Here is a 21,172-nt window from a genome sequence, read left to right as displayed (position 1 = left end):
CATTCCCGCAACTTGTGTCAAAAAATAAAATATTCCATGGACTCAACATGCCTCTCAGCAAATAGCTTGGGGTGTCTACTTTCCAAAATGGGGTCATTTGGGGGGCTTTTGTGCCATCTTGGCATTTTATGGCCTTCAAAACTGTGATAGGTAGTGAGAAGTGAAATCAAAAATTTATGCCCTTAGAAATCCTGAAGGCGGTGCTTGGTTTTCGGGGCCCCGTACGCGGCTAGGCTCCCAAAAAGTCCCACACATGTGGTATCCCCGTACTCAGGAGAAGCAGCAGAATATATTTTGGGGTGCAATTCCACATATGCCCATGGCATGTTTGAGCAATATATCATTTAGTGACAACTTTGTGCAAAAAAAAAAAAAAAAAATTGTCACTTTCCAGCAACTTGTGTCAAAATACAAAATATTCCATGGACTCAACATGCCTCTCAGCAAATAGCTTGGGGTGTCTACTTTCCAAAATGGGGTCATTTGGGGGGGTTTTGTGCCATCTTGGCATTTTATGGCCTTCAAAACTCTGATAGGTAGTGAGGAGTGAAATGAAAAATTTATGCCCTTAGAAATCCTAAAGGCGGTGATTGGTTTTCGGGGCCCCGTACGCGGCTAGGCTCCCAAAAAGTCCCACACATGTGGTATCCCCATACTCTGGAGAAGCAGCTAAATGTATTTTGGGGTACAATTCCACATATGCCCATGGACTGTGTGAGCAATATATCATTTAGTGACAACTTTGTGCAAAAAAAAAAAAAATTGTCACATTCCCACAACTTGTGTCAAAAAATAAAATATTCCATGGACTCAACATACCTCTCAGCAAATAGCTTGGGGTGTCTACTTTCCAAAATGGGGTCATTTGGGGGTGTTTTGTGCCATCTTGGCATTTTATGGCCTTCAAAACTGTGATAGGTAGTGAGGAGTGTAATCAAAAATCTATGCCCTTGGAAATCCTGAAGGCGGTGCTTGGTTTTCGGGGCCCCATACGCGGCTAGGCTCCCAAAAAGTCCCACACATGTGGTATCCCCGTACTCAGGAGAAGCAGCTGAATGTATTTTGGGGTGCAATTCCACATATGCCCATGGCCTGTGTGAGCAATATATCATTTAGTGACAACTTTTTGTAAATTTTTTTTTTTTTTTTTTTTTTGTCATTATTCAATCACCTGGGACAAAAAAAATAAATATTCAATGGGTTCAACATGCCTCTCAGCAATTTCCTTGGGGTGTCTACTTTCCAAAATGGGGTCATTTGGGGGGGTTTTGTACTGCCCTGCCATTTTAGCACCTCAAGAAATGACATAGGCAGTCATAAACTAAAAGCTGTGTAAATTCCAGAAAATGTACCCTAGTTTGTAGGCGCTATAACTTTTGCGCAAACCAATAAATATATGCTTATTGACTTTTTTTTTACCAAAGACATGTGGCCGAATACATTTTGGCCTAAATGTATGACTAAAATTGAGTTTATTGGATTTTTTTTATAACAAAAAGTAGAAAATATCATTTTTTTTCAAAATTTTCGGTCTTTTTCCGTTTATAGCGCAAAAAATAAAAATGGCAGAGGTGATCAAATACCATCAAAAGAAAGCTCTATTTGTGGGAAGAAAAGGACGCAAATTTCGTTTGGGTACACCATTGCATGACAATCGCAATTAGCAGTTAAAGCGACGCAGTGCCAAATTGTAAAAAGTGCTCTGGTCAGGAAGGGGGTAAATCCTTCCGGGGCTGAAGTGGTTAACATTACCTCCACGTCAGTCCTGCCTACAGCCATCCCCTTCTGGTTATTTAAACTGCCTTGGTCATTCCTTTCGTGCCTTTGCCTGGTCAACATATTTGGAGTGTCTCTGCAGTTTTCCTGTGAAAGACTTTGCTCGTCTGTTTACCTGTTTTGTTTCTGATCCTGGCTTATGTTTTGACTATGTTTTTACTGATCTGTAGCATTACATTAAAGGTGTGATTTTTACCCCATTTCCTGACATTACGTTAAGGCCATGAATTCAGAAGATGCAGGCAAGCCACCTGGTGGTAAGCAGGACGACCATATGGATCAGTTTGCCATAGCATTACAGATGCTCCTGATTCACACTGCTCATCTGGATCCTTCCACTGTTGCTTTTCCGAAACAACTAGAGTTGTAGGCCGTCCCTGTTGCTGCTCCAGTCTCTGTGCAGGCACCCGTCTCGAATATTACCTCTGTAAGAGGTATGTCTGGTTCCACTCCTCTTCCCGAGCGTTTTGGGGCCGATCCAGTCTAATGCAGAGGGTTTCTCAACCAGGTTGGGATATACTTTGAGATGCTGCATCAGGCATTCCCCACAAACAGAAGCAAAGTAGGCTTGATTTTTTGCTTGCTGTCTGATAGAGCCTTGGTCTGGTCAAACCCTCAGTGGGAGACACAAAAACCCATTGTACTGAGTTACCCTGAGTTTGTGGCTTCCTTTAAAAGGGTATTTGACGTTCCTGCTCACTCCACTTCTGCTGCCAAGAGCCTCATGTCCATCAGAGTATGAGAACTGTTGCTGTTTACGCCATTGAATTCCGTACTCTGGCAGCAGAGGTTGCATGTAACAATGAAGCCCCCGTGGCTGATTTTTCTCATGGTCTCTCGGATATTATTAAAGAAGAGATAGCAGCCCGAGACATACCTACGGATCTGGAGAAGTTAATCACGTTTGCCATTCTCATTGACTCCAGACTCTGAGAGAGACCTTCCTCTAAGAAGCGCTTGCGGAAGCCTCCTGTATGTTTGGCTCTGAGCTTTGTATTCCCACCTTTGCCTTTCTCACCTCCCATGCCTCCCGGTACTGAGTCCACCAGTGAAGTAGAGCCAATGCAGTTGTGCTTCACACATCTCTCTGGGGAGGAGAGGGCCTTTAGGAGGAGGGAGAGATTGTGCCTTTAATGTGGCCAGGCAGGTCACTTATTGAAGTCTTGTCCTACTCGTCCCGGAAAAACCCGTACCTGAGGTCCTGTAGGGGACAGACCTTAGGTGGCGTTTTTCCATCCACAGCTATCCTGAAGGATAAGCCTCTAGTTCTGGTTACCCTTTCTTTGTCTGAGTCGTCCATCGATATACAGGCTCCAATTGATTCTGGGGATGCAGGCTTGTTTATAGATAGTGCCTTTATGTCTAAGCACTCAATTCCGCTGCAGTTTTGTGCCACTCCACTTGCCATTGAGGCTATTGATGGGAGACCTTTACAGCCTGCTCATGTGACTCAAGAGACTGCTCTGTTGGCCATGGCCGTAGTGGCTCTTCACCATGAGATAATCCAATTTCAAGTCATTTCCTCACCTCATTACCCGATGGTCATTGGTTATCCTTGGTTACAGAGGCACAATCCCACTTTTGATTGGCATCGTGCTGAGGTTCTTTCCTGGTTGCCACAATGCAAGACATGTTTTCAGAAAGTGGTTAAGGTCTTGTGCATGTCTTTACTCTCCTTTTTGCCCGAGGAGTATCACAAATTTAGCGATGTCTTTGACAAAGGTCAAGCCGGTATTTTGCATCCACACCGGTCGTACGATTGTGCAATTGACCTTCAATCTGGTGCCATGCCTCCTCGTGTCTACCCTTTGTCTGTCTCGGAGGATAAAGCCATGGAGGACTATATTGCCGATTCACTTTCTCGGGGGGTTCATCCGCAAAGCCTCGTCACCTGCAGGGGGCTGGCTTCTTCTTTGTGAAAAGACTGGTGAACTGAGACCTTGTATCGATTATAGGGGTCTCAATTGCATTATGATTAAGAACGCTTATCCAATCCCATTGATTATGAAATTATTTGACAGCCTCAAGGGAGCAACAGTTTTCACTAAGCTCGATTTGAGAGGGGCATACAATCTTGTGAGAATTAAGGAGGGTGACGAATGGAAAACTGCGTTTAATACTAGGACCGGGCATTACGAATACCGTTTGGTCTCTGCAATGCTTCTGCAGTTTTTCAGGAATTTATTAACGATGCCCTCTTAGATATGTTGCAGCAACGTGTGGTGGTTTATGTCGATGATATTCTCATATATTCAAAATCGCTAGAGAACCACCATACAGACGTTTCCCTTGTGCTACAGAGGTTGAGAGATAATAACCTGTATTGTAAGTTGGAAAAGTGCGAGGTCCATAGTGAACAGGTTAAATTTCTGGGTTATGTAATTTCTACTGCCAGTTTTTCGCTGGACCCAGAGAAACTATCTGCAGTTTTACAGTGGCCTCGACCTGTAGGTCTACATCCGCTTTACCAATTATTATCGGAAATGTATTTGTAACTTCTCTTCTCTGGTTAAACCCCTGACTCATATAACCAGGAAGGATGGCAACCCACAGAATTGGTCTCTGGATTCCATTAAAGCCTTTGAGTCTCTTAAGGCTGCCTTTGTTTCAGCTCCAGTGCTGGCACATCCTGATCCTACGTTACCCTTCATTCTTGAGGTTGATGTGTCTGAGACTGGAATAGGCGCCCTCCTGTCTCAACGTCCTACCTCTGAGAGTGCCATGCATCCTTGTGGCTACTTTTCTAAGAAATTGTCTCCTGCAGAATGCAATTACGAGATTGGGGACAGAGAATTCGTAGCTATCATTTTAGCTCTTAAGGAATGGAGGCATCTCCTCCAGGGTACCACTGTACCAGTCCTCATTTTGACTGACTATAAGAATCTCACATTTTTGTCTGAGGCAAAACGCTTATCTCCCAGAAGGGCACAATAGGCACCTTTTTCTATCAAGCTTTATTTACATAGTCTCATTCTTACCTGGTACTAAGAATGTAAGGGCTGATGCATTGTCTCAACAGTTTTCCTTCTCTTCCAAGATGGAGTTGGTTCCTACTCCTGAGATACCTCCAGATCGCCTTCTAGCCACTATTCGCACTAGTCTCACTTCACTTTTGGGTGACAGAATTCTTGTTGCTCAGATCCATTCTCCTTCTGGAAAACCTTGTGACCGCTGCTTTGTCCCCGAGAATCTCCGCACTGCTTTGCTCCAGACCTACCATTCTCCCAAGGCAGCTGGTCACCCAGGGAAGGATCAAATCATTTGGTCTATTTCTCAACAATTCTGATGGCCTAGTCTCTGCATTGATGTAACTGCCTTCGTAGCTGCTTGTTCCGTGTGTGCCCAGAGTAAAAAACCACAACACCTTCCAGTGGGCCTCCTACAACCCATACCTAATGGAGAGAGGCCTTGGACCCACTTGTCTATTGATTTTATTGTGGAGTTACCCAACACCCTGGGCAACACAGTTATTCTTATGGTCGGTTCTTGAAGATGTCTCATTGTATTCCACTTAAAAAATTGCCTGCATCCAAAGAACTGGCATCCATTTTCGCACAGAAGATCTTTCGGTTACATGGGCTACCTAAGGTTATCATTTCGGACAGGGGTAACCAGTTTTTGTCCAGGTTTTGGCGAGCTTGTGTGCACAGTTTGTCATTCAGCTTTCCTTCTCCTCAGCGTATCACCCGCAGTCCAATGGGGCCGCAGAACGAGCCAACTAAGCCTTGGAGCAGTTTCTACATTGCTATATTTCTGACCACCATAACAACTGGTTAGACCTCTTACCTTGGGTGGAGTTTGCTCACAATACTGCCATCAGTGCCGCCTCCCAATTGTCTCAGTTTATGGTGAATTATGGGTTACAGCCATCCATGTTGCCTGACACATTTGTTCCTCAAAGAATTCCTGCATTAGAGGAGCATCTCCGTGATCACCGTTCCACTTGGGTGCAGGTTCAAGAGTCCTTGCGACATGCCAGTGATAGGTACAGACTCCATGCTGACCCCCGATTCCTACCTGCACCTTCCTACCAAGTTGAGGAAAGGGTCTGGTTGTCATTCCCTAACCTCCGACTCTGTGTTCCCTCACTGAAACTGGCATTGCGTAAATTGGGCCTTCCCGTATTCTCCGTAGCATCAACCCAGTGGCCTACGCATTAGACCTTCCTTCCAACATGCGTATTTGTAATGTATTCTATGTTTCCTTATTAAAACCTTTGGTGTGCAACCGCTTTACCACCTCTGTACCACCTCCTCGCCCGGTTCAGGTTGAGAACCATGAGGTTTACTCCCATAGGTTTCGTGGGTGCATACAGTACCTTATTCATTGGCAGGTTACGGTCTGGAGGAATGCTCTTGGGTCTCATCCTGTCGGATAATTGTCAGCATTCATTGTTTTCACAGTGGCTCACCTGGTTATCATTACCTGCTCCTCAGTCCCGCCTACAGCCAGCCCCTTCTGGCTATTTAAACTGCCTTGTTCATTCCTTTCCTGCCTTTGTCTGGTCAACATATCTGGAGTGTCTTTGCTGTGTTCCTGTGAAACACTTTGCCCAGCTGACATCCCTTCTGGTTCCTGATTCTGTTCTTCTGCCTCCGGCTACACTGATTTTTGTTTTCCTGATTACTGGCTCGTTTGACTACCCGTTTTGGCTTCCAATCCCTGGCTTATGTTTTGACTACATTTACTGATCTGTACCATTTTTACCATTACAATAAAGGTGTGATTTTTTTACTGCATTTTCTTTCTCAGTCTGATTCATGGTTCCGGACATGTACAGAGATTCTACATCCATAGCGACTATAAGTGTTTTTGGTGGTAATTTCAGTACATTGTTAATCTTGCTCAGAAAATCAATTGTATCTTGCAGAAAACTATCAGTATTTACGACTAATGGTTTTAACATTTTTTTTTCTACAAGGCTTGAGATTTATTCAGTAAGCGTGTTCATAACTGTTATGATGGTTCTGCCTAGATTTCCTGGATTGTGAATCTTGGGTAGCATGTAGAAGTCCTCAATTTCTGGATTATCCAGAATTGCACTGATAAATTCTAAAAGTAGGCGGGTTGGTAGCGTTTTATTGAGACCTTTTAATTGATGAGTGAAATCGTGGATCGGATCATAATCCAGTTGTTTATAGTAAGTGGCATTTGCCAGTTGTCTCTGTCCCTCTTGTACTGTATGTGTATTTATTTCTATCTATCACAACCACTCCTTCTCTATCCGCTGGTTTGATAGTGATGGCCTGATTGTTGTATAAATGTGCATAGCCTTTTGCGCTTCTATTTCTGAGAACATTCTTAATTTACAGCATTTCTACACATGCCAAAAACTGTTTTGCGCAATAGTGTATGATGACTAACCTGTGTAAGAAAGAGGTTTATTCTTATCTATTTTCAGCCTGCTCAAGTCTGGTCACCTGATCCGGGCTCCCCTATGTCAATGGATGTGCCATAGGAGCCTATGAGTGAGGTTACCGCTCCAGGCTTTACCAGCCGATAATAAGCACTTTTTCCCTTTGAGCTGCTGCCATGACTGGACAGGAATGGGCTGATAATAGCTAGGTATACATATCTGCTTCTGCTGTCAACTTGGTACTGGCATTAACAGCCGGCAAAGGGCTTTCTGATAAACGTGATCAGGCAGCTCTAAGGTTGCCCGATCACTTTGATGGGGCTTGCATATTTAGGCCCCCCCCACCACCACCAGCGTGCTTTGTGGTGGCTCCCACACTTTCCCATTCCTACCAAGAAGCCCTGGACTGCAGGAAACAGCTTCCACAGTGAACTTGGGGAACGAATCCTCCTGCGACTAATGACCCTGGAAGTGATGTGTATTACTTCACTTTGGGGATCACAGCTGTCATTCCTTGGCTAGTGTAGCTGAGAATGCAGCTATTCTAACACAATCTGTGTTTAAAAGCTATATTGGAGGGCAGACCCTCAAAGTCTTAATAAAGATCATCTGCCAATGATATTACATAGGGGGCTTTTTACCTCTTTGTGATAGCAATAAGGTTAGAAAATTAGGTGTGAAAAAAATGAATATTATAAGATAAATAAAAATCATAAAAAAAAATGTAAATTACCCTTCACCCCAGCACAAATCCCATATAAAAAGCACAGTGTAGGGTGAGCATGAATATATAAACATCAACTGTGCCGCACATGTGAGGTATCATCGTGAATGTTGGAGTGAAAGTAATAAATCTAGGGTCAAAGTTCATGGTTAACCCTAGACTGATAACCTCTAAGGTTGGGTTCACACGGTTTGCGGAGCTGCTTGCAGCAGGGGGTCTGGTGCGTCCCTGTTCTCTGTTTCAGAGGCAAATCAGGTCTGAAATTTTGCCTGAATTCGGTCCTGAAATGGAGCCAAAGATGCACAGGACCCTTCTGTAGTGCGCTCCGTAGCCCTCCCCTGAGATGTTTGACACCGGCTCCATTGAGAGCTGGTCACACTCTCGTGTCATGCGAATTGGATGCGGGGAGACCAGCATATAGTTCGCATAAGTGTGACTAAGCCCACGTTCAAATTGGGCCGTTTGGACATGTCAAATTGCCGGCAATGGCACCGTCTGAATCGGTGCGATACCGACTTTGCAGCGCTGCACCGATTCACAAATGTAGTTCCTGTACTACTTTTGGTGACTTCGGGGGTGATTTGAATAGACATCATATGTCTGTCAAATCGCCCCTGAAGTCGGACTGCATTGCCGTTTTGAAATGGTGCGAGTTCAGCTGAACCTGCACCATTTCAAATCCGCCCTCAATGTGAACCTGGGCTAAAGGAGAATTTTGGATGCCACAATTTTTTGTGAATCCATGGGCATGCACAATTTTAAGACTTGACATGTTTGGTATCTATTTACTTGATGCAACCCAATCACTTAAATATTAACAACATATTGGTAATACTATTGTGTTAGCGCTAAAATAAATTTTAGTGTATTTTTTCCTAATAATATGTATTTCATAGATAACTGTGCAAATACCGTGCATGAAAATGTACTACCACCATTTTATTCTCCAGGGTCTCTTGCTTTTAGAAAATATATACTTTTTTTGGGGGGGTGGGGGTTACAGTAATTTACACCAAAAAGTGCACTGGAACAAAACATGAAAAAATTCCCTCGGTAGACAAACAGTTAACCTGCACTCCTACAACAAGCAAGTAAACCTTAACATAAGTGAAAAAAAAAACGTCTAATAGCTAAATAATAAAGAAGCTGTACTTATCTATTTCGTACTTAGTACAAAATCATCACAAATAGGTAAAAGGTCTACGTTTATAGAAATATGTGGAAAACAGCAGATCACTATGTCATAGTATAAACCTATAGCCAGAACTAATAAGTTCATGCATATCTGTGACCTATAATCAATAACAACAGTCCTGGGAGACACAGAGTAACTTTTTTTTTTTTTTTTTGTAAGTAAATGCGTGACGGGAACGTACAGCACTACGCCTTGTTTCCAGGGGTAGGAAATAAGGGACGCTCACTACAGAGCGGAAGTAAAGCGAGTTTAGCTTTTCTGATTTTACGTTGTGAGGGTTTGCCGAGGCGGGAGAGTTTGGCGAAGTATGGCTACCGGTTCTAGTATTGATGTGGACGCCACTCAACACCTAAGAGACATTTTGAAGCTGGATCGCCCGGGGGGTAAGAGGTTTTCATGATTGTGTTGGCGGAAGTTTGTAAAGAAGGTGTTGTGGGGAGTGGTGGGTCACTGTGTATATAAACTACGGAAATGAAAGTGGAATGCCTGCTAGAATAGAGGAGGATTTGTTATGTCTGGCAAGATCTTTGAGTAGATTGATATGGCTGTGGAGCCTGTTGTATGAGAAATACTGATTAATGTTGTTTTTAAAATTTTTAATATATACTGTCCAAATTTCAGCTACAAAATTGCAAATGAAACTGGTAAATGCTATTCCGCTGCTTAAAGCGTTACTAAATGTAATCTATTTTTTTTTTAATCAAAATCCATGTTCTACTTCCCTGCTCTGTGGAAGGATTTTGCATAGTGTTGTAAGCCCTCCATTCTATGCATTGAGGTGAAAAACCTCTTGTAGTGCACCAGAGACCCCCTTTTACTTACCTGAGCCCGATCGTTCCCACGAAGGGGCTGAGCACACCCGCTCCAGGCGCCTGTCTTGGGTCCTGATTGGATAGATTGATAGCTGCGCAGCCATTGGCTCCCAGTGCTGTCAATCAAATCCAATGATGTGGGAGGCGGAGCCGAGTCCTGCTGTCTGTGTCAATAGATGAAGCAGCAGGACACGGGAGCCCCGAGTTAGAGCGCTTCTCTGACGGGGCACTTGAGAAGAAGCCAGGAGTGCCACTGAGGGCCCCCTGAAGAGGAGGATCGGGCCACTCTGTGCAAAAACAACTGCAGAGGAGGTAAATATGACATGTTTAAAAAAAAAAATGTAAAAGATTTAACGTTTAAATATCCTTTAAGCCTAGTACACACAGGCCAAATGTTGGACTGCATTGGCCAGTTCAGTAGAGACTGGCTGACATTTAGCCTGTGTGTACTGGAGTCAGTTCGACAGTAGCTGGCTTCTGTCGAAGGGTTTTGACCGAAAAAGGTCTGCCGACTGGTTCCCGATCAGCGCTCTCGGCCAATGGCTGAGATTGCCGATTGAGTGGAATGGCGGGAGATTGCTGTACTAATGCCAAATAGTCAGTACAGCGGCTCCTCCAGAGCTGTCAGTTTGTCTTTTTTTTTTTTTTTTTTTTTGTTCAAGTCCTTTTGAACAAAACAAAAGGACTAGTGTGTATGAGGCTTTACCTTAAATGTTTTCTTAACTTTTTTCCATCCACCTACTGGTGCTGTCTGCTCCTCTTCTTCTCCCAGTGCCCCCTCAGCAAGCTGTGTCCAGGAACGCTCCCAAGTTGGGCTGTGTGGGTTGGCCACCTCCCCCCCCCCCACTCCTCCTTCACAGTGTGATCAGTGAAGGAGTCGGGTTTGTGTTTAGGGTGGTGGGGGGGCCCAACGAGTGATGGGTCATTTTTTTTCCTTTTTTTTGCAGTGACTGCTTTAAGGTAAAACTTATTTTTAACTGTACAATCCCAAGGTTCATTAGACCAGCTATTTATGGTATATTTTGGCAGCTTAGTCTTCTGCCAATAGTAACATTCTTTATCACATGAAGACTTTCTTCCATAATGTAGGAAGAAAATAAATGGTGTGCTGATTGCAGTACATTATAGTAGAAGGCTACTTATCTCCCCACCTCGTCCTATCAGAGAATGCTTTGCATTCATTCAGAAAATGCCGGGCATTCTCTGAGTGGTACCTGTGCTGAACGGGTGATCTCCTGTGTTCAGAAGCCAGTGGAGATCACTGTAGTAGCGTTGACTATTACAACTTGAGGGATTAAGGGATTATTGATGAAGGGATTATTTATTTGCCTGGAGTTGGCCTTTAACTACTTGCCAATCATATAAGGCATATATTTGGCAGGTAAGAAACGTCGTCTTTATTGCCCACCCACTCCATATAGGCGTTCATCTTTGCCTGAGGCTGCGTGCTTAGAGCGCAGCTTTAGGTCACAGTTTCTGATTGATAATAAGATAGGCTCCTGATCATGTGACCGGTGGGAGGAGGGAGGAGGAGGAGTTTATTGTCCCTATTCCGTTCTCCTATACACATGCTTCAGGTTAGTAGAATAACTGACTTTGGGGATCAGTTCAGTAAGATTTAAACATGGCATGAATTTTTGTATAATAAAGGTGGTATTCATCTCAGAAGCAAGCAATTCACCAAAAATGTGCTACCTAATTAGTGTTCTAATTTGCTTATTACACTTATTTTTTTTATGGACTGGACCTCTGGCTGCAGCAGGAATTGGAACTTTTAGCACACGTATTGCCACTGCTAAATGTGGCACCTCCTTCTCGGTGATTATGGTTGTCAGGGAGCCAACTCATGCTTGCCCGGCTCGCTCAGCTGTGAGCAGGGATTCCCAGCTGACAGGTAACTGAACAATGGAGCTGGGCGTTGGGCTTTTTGGAATCTTAAAGCCTTATTAAACAAAGAGGAGACCCCCAGACACCAGTCTCCCATGTGAATGCGCAATGCCGTGTACACATGACCCGACTGGTCAGACGGAACAAATCCGTCGGACAATCCGACCAGGTGTGGGCTTCATCGGACCTTCAGCTGACTTTTTCTGTTGAAAATCAGATGGACTTAGATTTGGAACATGTTTCAAATCTTTTTGACGTACTCGAGTCCGGTCGAAAAATCCCTTGGTCTGTATGCTAGTCCGACGGACAAAAAAGGACGCAAGGGCAGCTATTGGCTACTGGCTATGAACTTCCTTATTCTAGTCCCTTCATACGTCATCACGTTCAAACCAACAGACTTTCGAACGTACTTTAGTCTGTTCGTGTGTGGGCAAGTCCGGTCGTTCGAAAGTATGTCGTAACTCTGTCGAAAATCCGTCAGAAAGACCGTCGGACCTTTGATGCTGAAAAGTCTGCTCGTGTGTACGCAGCATTATGGATACATATTACCCCTACTAATTTAAAAAAAAAAAAAAAATGTAACCCAGACATAAACCCCCAAATGTTTGACAGGTCCTTTATTAAATAAAAAGGAAAAACAAAAAATGTTCCTTCATGTACATCCGTCACATCCTCCGATGATGCAGGCCCACGTTAATCACGATAAATGGTGCTTGCTGAGAAAAAGAAAAAGGCTCCTGCTGAGACCAGACCCATCCAATTTCGTTGCTTCCCTTGTGTCAAATAACCTCTCCGGATTCCTGCCGCTAAAGTAAATAAAGGTGTGGGGTCACATGGGTAACATCATTGACCAAGTCTATGTTGGGTCAGTAATATCACCTTTCTTTGGTAGTACAAGGTCCGCTTTAAGTGATCTAAAAACTGGATGATAGGCTGAACATTATTTTGTGTTGCTTTCTTTTATAACTCCGATATGTTGAGTAGTCCCTCCAGTTACCCTGGGTCGGAATCCTTTGTGAAACAGCACTAGTTAACTCTTAAATTAGCAAAACACATTACACTGGGTAAGTTCATAGTACAAAGGTGAAAACTTTTTTTTTTTTTTGTCTGAACTGCTTAATGGTTTCCTGGAGCAGGGTTGTGTGTGAATCTGTGGTGCAGGTTGATTTTCCTTGGCCATCCATCACAGGCTTCTTACTGCTTTGTGTAGAGGAAGCTGAAGTGAGAGGGAACCGTTGGCTGGTCAGAAATGGAGGGAGCCTGCTCTGTAAAAACAGTGTTTCAAGATGATCTGAGCTCTGGAACCTGCCGAGAAAAAGGCAGACAGAGGAATTAGGCCTAGTCACCAATATTGTCTATTACTCTGCAGCTGACCTTTCCCTGTTACTGACTTAAAATGCTTTGTTTTATTCCTGTGTGGAGGTGGCAATTTTGGCAGAGGCAGGGCCTTTGCTACTTCAGATCAGAGCCTTCAGCAAGAACAAAATTGAGCAGCACAGTAGCGTCATGACATATCACTCCAGATCTCATGAGACTACTAGTCGAAGGCAGTAGTCCCTCAAGAAAAAGTATAACCACAAGGTAAAAAACCTTGATGAATCCACCAAGGGACCATATAGCACTCGCTCCCATTCAGATCCTTCCCTTTGTTGCTAGCAAGTAGACAAACACGTAACTAGGTGTGTTTGACGGTAGTGGTCTTTGGCAGCAGGGGCGCTCTGGAAACCATTACTGTCATTCAACACAGCACGGGGTAAGATGCGCTCCAGTCACAACACAAGTAGAATAATAGTGGGTCTCGGTGCGACCGCGATTTTGCGGCCTCCGCTCCCGTGGAAGGTCTGTCATTCCCATGGCGTCCTAATTAATATCACCCTAGTATCTATGTTTACCTGTAGGTAAGAGCGTCCAGCAATACCCTTGCATCCTCGCTCTCAATTCCTTTGTGCCTAGCATCTGTTCACTCTGTAATCCTTTCCTTTTTTATTATAGACCGTTGCACATCCAATTGCTCCTGCTGAGTGGGAATCTCCACGAAACGCGTAGAGCCTTAGCCTTATGCTACACCACACAACCACGTGATTTTGAGATTCCGTAATAAGTGATATATATTTTACCTTCAATGTGTATAATTTTATTATCTACATGACCATGTTGTCTATGAACCAGCATAATCGCACTATTGTGTACCAATGTATCTCTTACCCAGAGATTGGTTTTGAATTATGTCATTATCAACACAGTCATGTTGTTCTTGAATCAGTATTCCTGCCTTATCATGTACCAATATATCTATTACCTGTAGATTGGTTATGAATTATGTCATTATCATGCATAATAAATTAATACTTTTTTAATCTCACCATGTTATTTTTGTGAATCGATGTATAATTTCTTGGAATCCATGATCACTTGTTTTTTTATACTTTTACGCTCTTAGCTGTGCTTCATTTAAAGTCCCAACCACCTTCTTTTTGATTTTGTATACAATAGGGATGGAGGCAGATTAATCTACGCATTCATTGCCTCATTTAAAGTCCCACAAAATTCCCCCCTCCCCTTTTTTGCAGTCTAGAATATTAGTGGATCTATCCTTGCTGGCTGTTGAATGCGTCGGGCAGCAGATTGATCACAAACCCCAACAGCACTGATAGATCTGGCGCTATTGTGAGTGCAGTGACAAGGTGCTGTGGATGTAGCTGTCATCGCTGCTAATAATGTGTCTGTCATATGGCCATCAAGCTACCAAAGGCTCTCCTCAACTTGGCCAGCAGAGCGATGCACAGATAAAACAATGAAAAGGAAACTAGAGGGTATATAATTTTCCTTACCTGCGCAAAGGTTATTCTAGTATTACTTATATGGGCTGCACATTGTACCTTATGTGTGTAAAAATTTGTGATTAACTGTGCACCCTTTATACGCATCCAACCTTTAAATGCAAAAGAGGGGAATTTCGTAAAAAAACACTAGATTTCTCCAGTGGATGACCATAGGTCAAGTAACATGTGAAATCATATACATTATACACTCTAAAGTCATAGGTGCAAACAAATACATGTGACTACCCCCAGATGTCTCCAGTGGGTATAAAATATAGTAAATATATTGTCCAAAAATCAATAGTAAATGGTGTCCAAAAATCAATCATATATAAGTATAGTGTCCATAAACGGTTATCAAAGAACTTCCAATGGTGCATACGTTGCCATATTCAGCAGTAAAGTGACTATGGGGGTTATTTACAAAAGGAAAATCCACTTTGCACTACAAGTGCACTTGGAAGTGCAGTCACTGTAGATCCGAGAGGGACGTGCAAGGAAAATAAAAAATAGCATTTTAGCTTGTACATGTTTGGATGATAAAATCGGCAGAGCTTCCCCTCATTTCAGATCTACCCCTCAGATTTACAGCGACTGCACTTCCATGTCCACTTGCAGTGCAAAGTGGATTTGACTTTCGTAAATAATCCCCTATGTGTTTTCCTCCATCAACACCTGTCACACAGGCCTACTCACCAGAACTACATGTCTCCCATTACAGGTAGGGTTGCACTGATGCCATCGAGCATTTTGCCCGAGTACTTGTACTCAGGCAAATGCTCTGATGCTTAATCCGATACTTGGACAGTCAGGGGTGATCAGTGCAGCGCTGGGGAGGAGTCACAATCACCGCTCTCCCTTTTTCCACTTTTAACTTTTTTTTAGCCCTGTTGGGGGGTGGCTTTGGTGAGACATGGGGGGGGGGGGTCCTAAGAAGAGCCCTGACATCTCCCTTTTGAGACGTGGAAAGGGACTGAGGATAGATATTTGCTCGGGCAAATGCTTAGTATCGGTGCAACCCTACCTATAATGGGGGTCATGCAGTTCTGGTGAGTAGGCTGTGCGACAGGTGTCGGTTGAGGAAGACCCATAGTCGCTTTACTAGATAAGGCAACTTTTGCACCATTGGAAGTCCTTTGATGAAAGTATATGGACACTATACTTATATAGTATTGATTTTTGGACACTATATTTACTATTTATTTTATTATATACCCACTGGGGACATCTGGGGTAGTCGCATGCTTTTGTTTGCACCTATGCACTTTAGAGTGAATATTTTTATATAAGATTTCACGTTAATTAACCTGTGGTCATCCACTGAAAACATCTAGTGGTTGTTCATGATATTGCCCTTTTTCGCATTTAAAAGTTTGTGTGTGTGTGTATGTATGTATATATATATATATATATATATATATATATATATATATATATATAGTGTGCAGTTAATCACAAATTTTCACACAGATAAAACAATAATGGCAAACAACCTGTTTTGTGTCCAAAACGGTTTTCACTTGTTATACCAGCAATGCTCGTGCACATATAGATTTTTTTTTTGGCCCGATTACTTACTCTGGCTCCATCCTTCACTTATGCAGTCCCCAAGCTCCTAGTGACCTATACAGGATTAGCTGCAAAACTCATCCTAGTATACTGCTCTTTCACTCTACTTGCTGCTCAGGGGTGAACAATACGAAGCACAGTCCCTCTGACTACTCTGTGTACCTCCAGTCTCCCATGTGAGGGCTCTTTGCCAAATGTTATCCAGCTGGCTGGGACACAGTATGCTTTATGGTGTTTACATTATTACAAATCAATATTTTTACAGGCAATTGAGCTTTTATAGTTTTAAACCTCACTCACACATATATTTAAGTGTACATCTATGCCAAAGGCCATGCTTGCCTGCATTAGATGCACAGGTGTTTTTTGTATCCGCTTGCTGGTAGTCCCATTCATGTATATTGTCAGCTGCATGTAGACAGCCCTGCTCCCAGTTTGATATTCATGTGGGTGCGTATCCCTGAACTCAGTGTCTGTTTGGGGACATGTATCTGCACCCACATGTAGGTCAAAGTGGGAACTGCAGCTGTGTCCTATTACACATGAATGATTCATACTTAGATGATCTAAGGTTTATTAGTGGTGAAAGTGCTATAATAATAAAATGCACATTACTCCCTTCACCCTCAGAGGTGGTAAGAATCCGTTCAATCTGTCATGAGTGTCGTAACTCTTAATGAACCTTTCGCCAGGCTTTCGTGAATTAGGTGCAGGTATGGGGCCAATACCACCAGATAATTGTTGCAAATGCTTTATTGAATTGCTCTTCTTGTTTTAATATGGTTTCGATGTTTTGTCTTTTTTAGATCCTTTTGCTGACAACCAAAAAAAGACATGCTCTTTTAATGGAAATATGAATGGTTTTCTTGCAAGTGATCAGGCTGGACCTGTAAATGCAGAAACTGCTGACACCGCATTGCAGGATCCAGGTCTCCGAGCTGCTGGCATGGTGCCCTTCTCCAACAAACAAGTAATGTAAGTAAATAGTGGTTGGTTAGGTTTCCTGATATAACTTAACACAGTTTTCTTAAAGTAGAATTTTTTTTCGTTTTGGATAGAACAAGGTAAGGTTATAACCCTGGGCAGATTTTTCTTTTTTGCCATCTGTGTCCCATTTTGGAGTTTTCCCTAAACTTGCTGTCCCAAAGCCAAGCAGGAAGTGATGGGAAATCTCTGCAAATTTCTTTGGGGACCCCAGGTCACCAGAACTAGTGTCCCCATTGGAAGATTTTCCCTCTACTTGAATGAATGGAGACACAGTATATAAAAAAATAATTTTGTCGGTGCATAGATCTGGGAGGGCAATCCATCAGTTACATGAGAGACCCAAAACAAGCATTCATGAGTGCAAAACTAAGCAGCAAAATAAAACTCTTAAATATATTGGGAGACAAGGCGTTGCAATGGCCAGTTGAGCCCAGAGATGGGACATTAAGACAGGGATAATTTAAGCCAGGATATTCACAGTATCTGAATAGTGCAGCCCATATCTGAGCTAAGCATACAAAGGGGGGGGGGGGGAAGGGTAGGGGGATCTGATATCTCTAGTGCAAGATAGGCAGAGAAACAGGGTGAGAAGAGTTAGTACCTCCTATCAAGGGAGCAAAGCTAGTCCAGGAGGCCAGGCAGGATGTGCGACCTCTCAGAGGCAGGCATCAGTGTACACAAAATGTTGCCATGATCTCCAAGTCTCTCGAAAGATCTCCTACTGGTTGTGCAGGGTGGTGGCGAGATCCTCCATATCTCTCAGCCTGTTCACTTTAGAAAACCACAGGGATTTCGACGGCGGGTTCTCCGATCTCCAGCAGAGGGGGATACATGCCCTGGCCGTGTTTAATAACTGGATAGTGAGAGATGCTTTGTATTTCTATCAAAAACTGAGACAGAAGTATAGTTAAATCACACTTGTTTAATAAGGTAAACAGAATAATTGTAGTCAAACAAGTCAGAGTTTTAACCGGATCGGGTAGTCAGCCAAGCAAATGTCAGAGACAAACATAGTAGTACAGCAAGCAGGATCAGGAGCCAGAAGGAATGTCAACTGAGCAAGTCTTCAAACGGAACGCAGGAAAAAGTCTGTGTGATGTTGACAAAGGCGAAGGCAGAGATCAAGTGAGCTGGACGACTTTAAGTAGGCAGGACTGACGAGCAGAATCAACAACAGCTGGGTAACTGTGGAGAGAGATGGGAGCTGGCAATTAGCCGACAGCTGAGCGGCCAGCTCGGAGAAGGAAGGGCTGAGCCCAGCCTTGACAGTAACCCCTCCTCAACGACCCCTCCCCCTCGGAGGACCACCGGGCTTGAGGGAAAAACGTCTATGGAAATCACGGAGGAGGACAGGGGCATGTACGTCCGAGGATGAGACCCAAGAGCGTTCCTCCGGACCGTACCCCTTCCAATGCACAAGGTACTGTATGCACCTATGGGAGTCAACAATAGATTGCACTTCATACTCCTCATGGTTCTCAACCTGTATAGGGTGAGGACGTGGCACCTAGGTGGTAAAGCGGTTGCAGACCGAAGGTTTCAATAAGGAGACATGAAACACATTAGAGATGCGCATACTAGGAGGAAGGTCCAACGCGTAAGCCACTGGGTTAATCCTGCGAAGGATACGGAAAGGCCCAATAAACCGAGGTGCGGACTTCAAAGAAGGAACACGAAGTCGGAGGTTGCGAGACGACAGCCAGACTCTGTCCCCAACCTGGTAGGAAGGCGCAGGCAGGCGTCTGCGGTCAGCATGGAGTCTGTACCTATCGTTAGCATGTCGCAAAGCCTCCTGGACTTGTGCCCAAGTGAAACGAAGACCATGGAGATGCTCCTCTAATGCAGGAATACTCTGCAGAACAAACGAGTCAGGCAACATGGAAGGTTGGAAACCATAATTCGCCATAAAGTGGACAATCGGGAAGCAGAATTAAAGGCACTGTTGTGAGCAGACTCTGCCCACGGTAATAGGTCTGACCATTTGTTATGATGGTCAGAAATATAGCAACGTAGGGATTGGCTCGTTCTGCGGCCCTATTAGACTGCGGGTGATACGCAGAGGAGAAAGCAAGCTCAATTCCCAACTATGCACAAAAGGCTCGCCAGAACTGGGACACAAACTGACTACCCCTGTCCGAGACAATCGCCTTGGGTAGCCCATGTAAGCGAAAGATCTCCCGAGGAAAAATGGAAGCCAGTTCCTTGGAAGTAGGCAACTTCTTAAGTGGAATACAATGACACATCTTTGAGAACCACTGAACCACCATAAGGATAACAGTGTTGCTTTGGGAGTTGGGTAACTCCACAATGAAATCCATGGACAGGTGGGTCTAGGGCCTCTCTCCCTTGGGTATGGGTTGTAGGAGGCCCACTGGAAGGGGTCGTGGAGTCTTACTCTGAGTACACACAGAACAGGCAGCTACGAAGGCAGTTACATCAGCCTGTAGGCTAGGCCACCAGAATTGTTGGGAAATGGCCCAAACGAGTTGATTCTTCCCAGGGTGGCCAGCTACCTTGGGAGAATGGTAAGTCTGGAGCACGGCAGTACAGAGACTCTCTGGGACAAAGCAGTGGTCACAAGGTTTCTCAGGAGGAGCATGGACCTGAGCAGCAAGAATTTTGTCACCCAAAGGAGAAGTAAGACTGGTGCGAACCATAGCCAGAATACGATCAGGAGGAATCATAGGAACCGACTCCAACTTGGAAGTGGAGGAAAATAGTCGTGACAAGGCATCAGCCCTTAGATTCTTACTACCGGGTAAGAATGAGACAATATAATTAAAACTCGACAAGAAAGAGACCATCGTGCCCTTCTGGGAGAGAGGCGCTTGTCCTCAGACAAGAATGTGAGATTCTTATGGTCAGTAAGAATGAGAACCGGCACAGTCGTACCATCAAGGAGATGTCTCCATTCTTTCAGGGCTAAAATGATAGTCAGCAGCGCTCTGTCACCAAACTCGTAATTGCACTCTGCAGGTGACAATTTCTTGGAAAAGTAGCCAAACGGATGCATAGCGCTCTCAGAGTTAGGACGTTGAGACAGAAGGGTGCCAACTCCAGTTTCAGAAGCATCAACTTCTAGGATAAAAGGCAACGTAGGATCAGGATGTGCCAACACAGGAGCAGAAACAAAGGCAGCCTTGAGACTCTCAAAGACCTTAATGGACTCCGGAGACCAACTCTGTGGGTTACTGTCCTTTCTGGTCATATCAGTCAGGGGCTTGACCAGAGACGAGAAGTTACGAATAAACTTCCGATAATAGTTGGCAAAGCCCAGGAAACTGCAGTGGGTGTAAACCCACGGGTCGGGGCCACTGTAGGACTGCCGAAAGTTTCTCTTGGTCCATCGAAAAACCAGCAGTGGAAATGACATAGCCCAGGAATTTAACCTGTTCACGATGGAACTCGCACTTCTCCAATTTACAATAGAGATTATTTCTTAGTTTCTGAAGCACACGACAGACATCTGTGTGATGGCTCTCCAGGGACTTGGAAAATATAAGGATATCATTGAGATAAACCACCACACATAACTGCAACAAATCTCGGAGGACATTGTTAATAAATTCCTGGAAAACTGCTGGGGCGTTACAAAGGCCAAAAGGCATTACGAGGTACTCATAATGGCCTGTTCTGGTATTAAACGCAGTTTTCCACTTGTTGCCCTCCTTAATCAGCACAAGATTGTTTGCCTCTCTCAAATCAAGCTTCGTAAAAAACGTTGCTCCCTTGAGGCGGTCAAATAACTCTGTAATCAACGCAATCGGGTAGGTTTTCTTAATCGTGAAACGATTGAGACCCCTATAATCAATACAAGGTCTCGGTTCACCACTCTAATTCTTCACAAAGAAGAAACCAGCACCAGCAGGAGACAAGGATTTCTGGATGAAACCTCGAGAAAGTGCGTCTGCAACATACTCCTCCATGGCCTTATCCTCCAAGACCGACAAAGGGTAAACCCGGCCACGAGGGAGTATGGCACCAGGTTGAAGGTCAATTGCGCAATCGTAAAGCCGGTGTGGAGGCAAACTACCGGCTTGACCT

The 21,172-nt window shown here is 44.0% G+C and overlaps 1 protein-coding gene across 2 annotated transcripts in view; it reads left to right on the top strand.

The window, feature by feature from the left end:
* Positions 1-9,258: 9,258 nt before the first annotated feature.
* EDC4 (enhancer of mRNA decapping 4) overlaps positions 9,259-21,172 on the top strand; it is a 470,500-nt gene continuing 458,586 nt past the window's right edge. For both annotated transcript variants that reach the window (XM_073605174.1, XM_073605175.1), the window contains exons 1-2: positions 9,259-9,434; positions 16,948-17,116. In XM_073605174.1, the coding sequence (XP_073461275.1) occupies positions 9,359-9,434; positions 16,948-17,116 (245 nt within the window). In that variant the 5' untranslated portion in view covers positions 9,259-9,358. The remainder of the gene's footprint in view (positions 9,435-16,947; positions 17,117-21,172) is intronic.

Source organism: Aquarana catesbeiana, linkage group LG11 (genome assembly GCF_042186555.1).
Source record: "Aquarana catesbeiana isolate 2022-GZ linkage group LG11, ASM4218655v1, whole genome shotgun sequence".
In the NCBI taxonomy this organism is placed as follows: domain Eukaryota; kingdom Metazoa; phylum Chordata; class Amphibia; order Anura; family Ranidae; genus Aquarana; species Aquarana catesbeiana.
The sequence above is the reverse complement of the archived record's forward strand: the minus strand, read 5'-3'. Positions and strand labels throughout refer to the sequence as shown.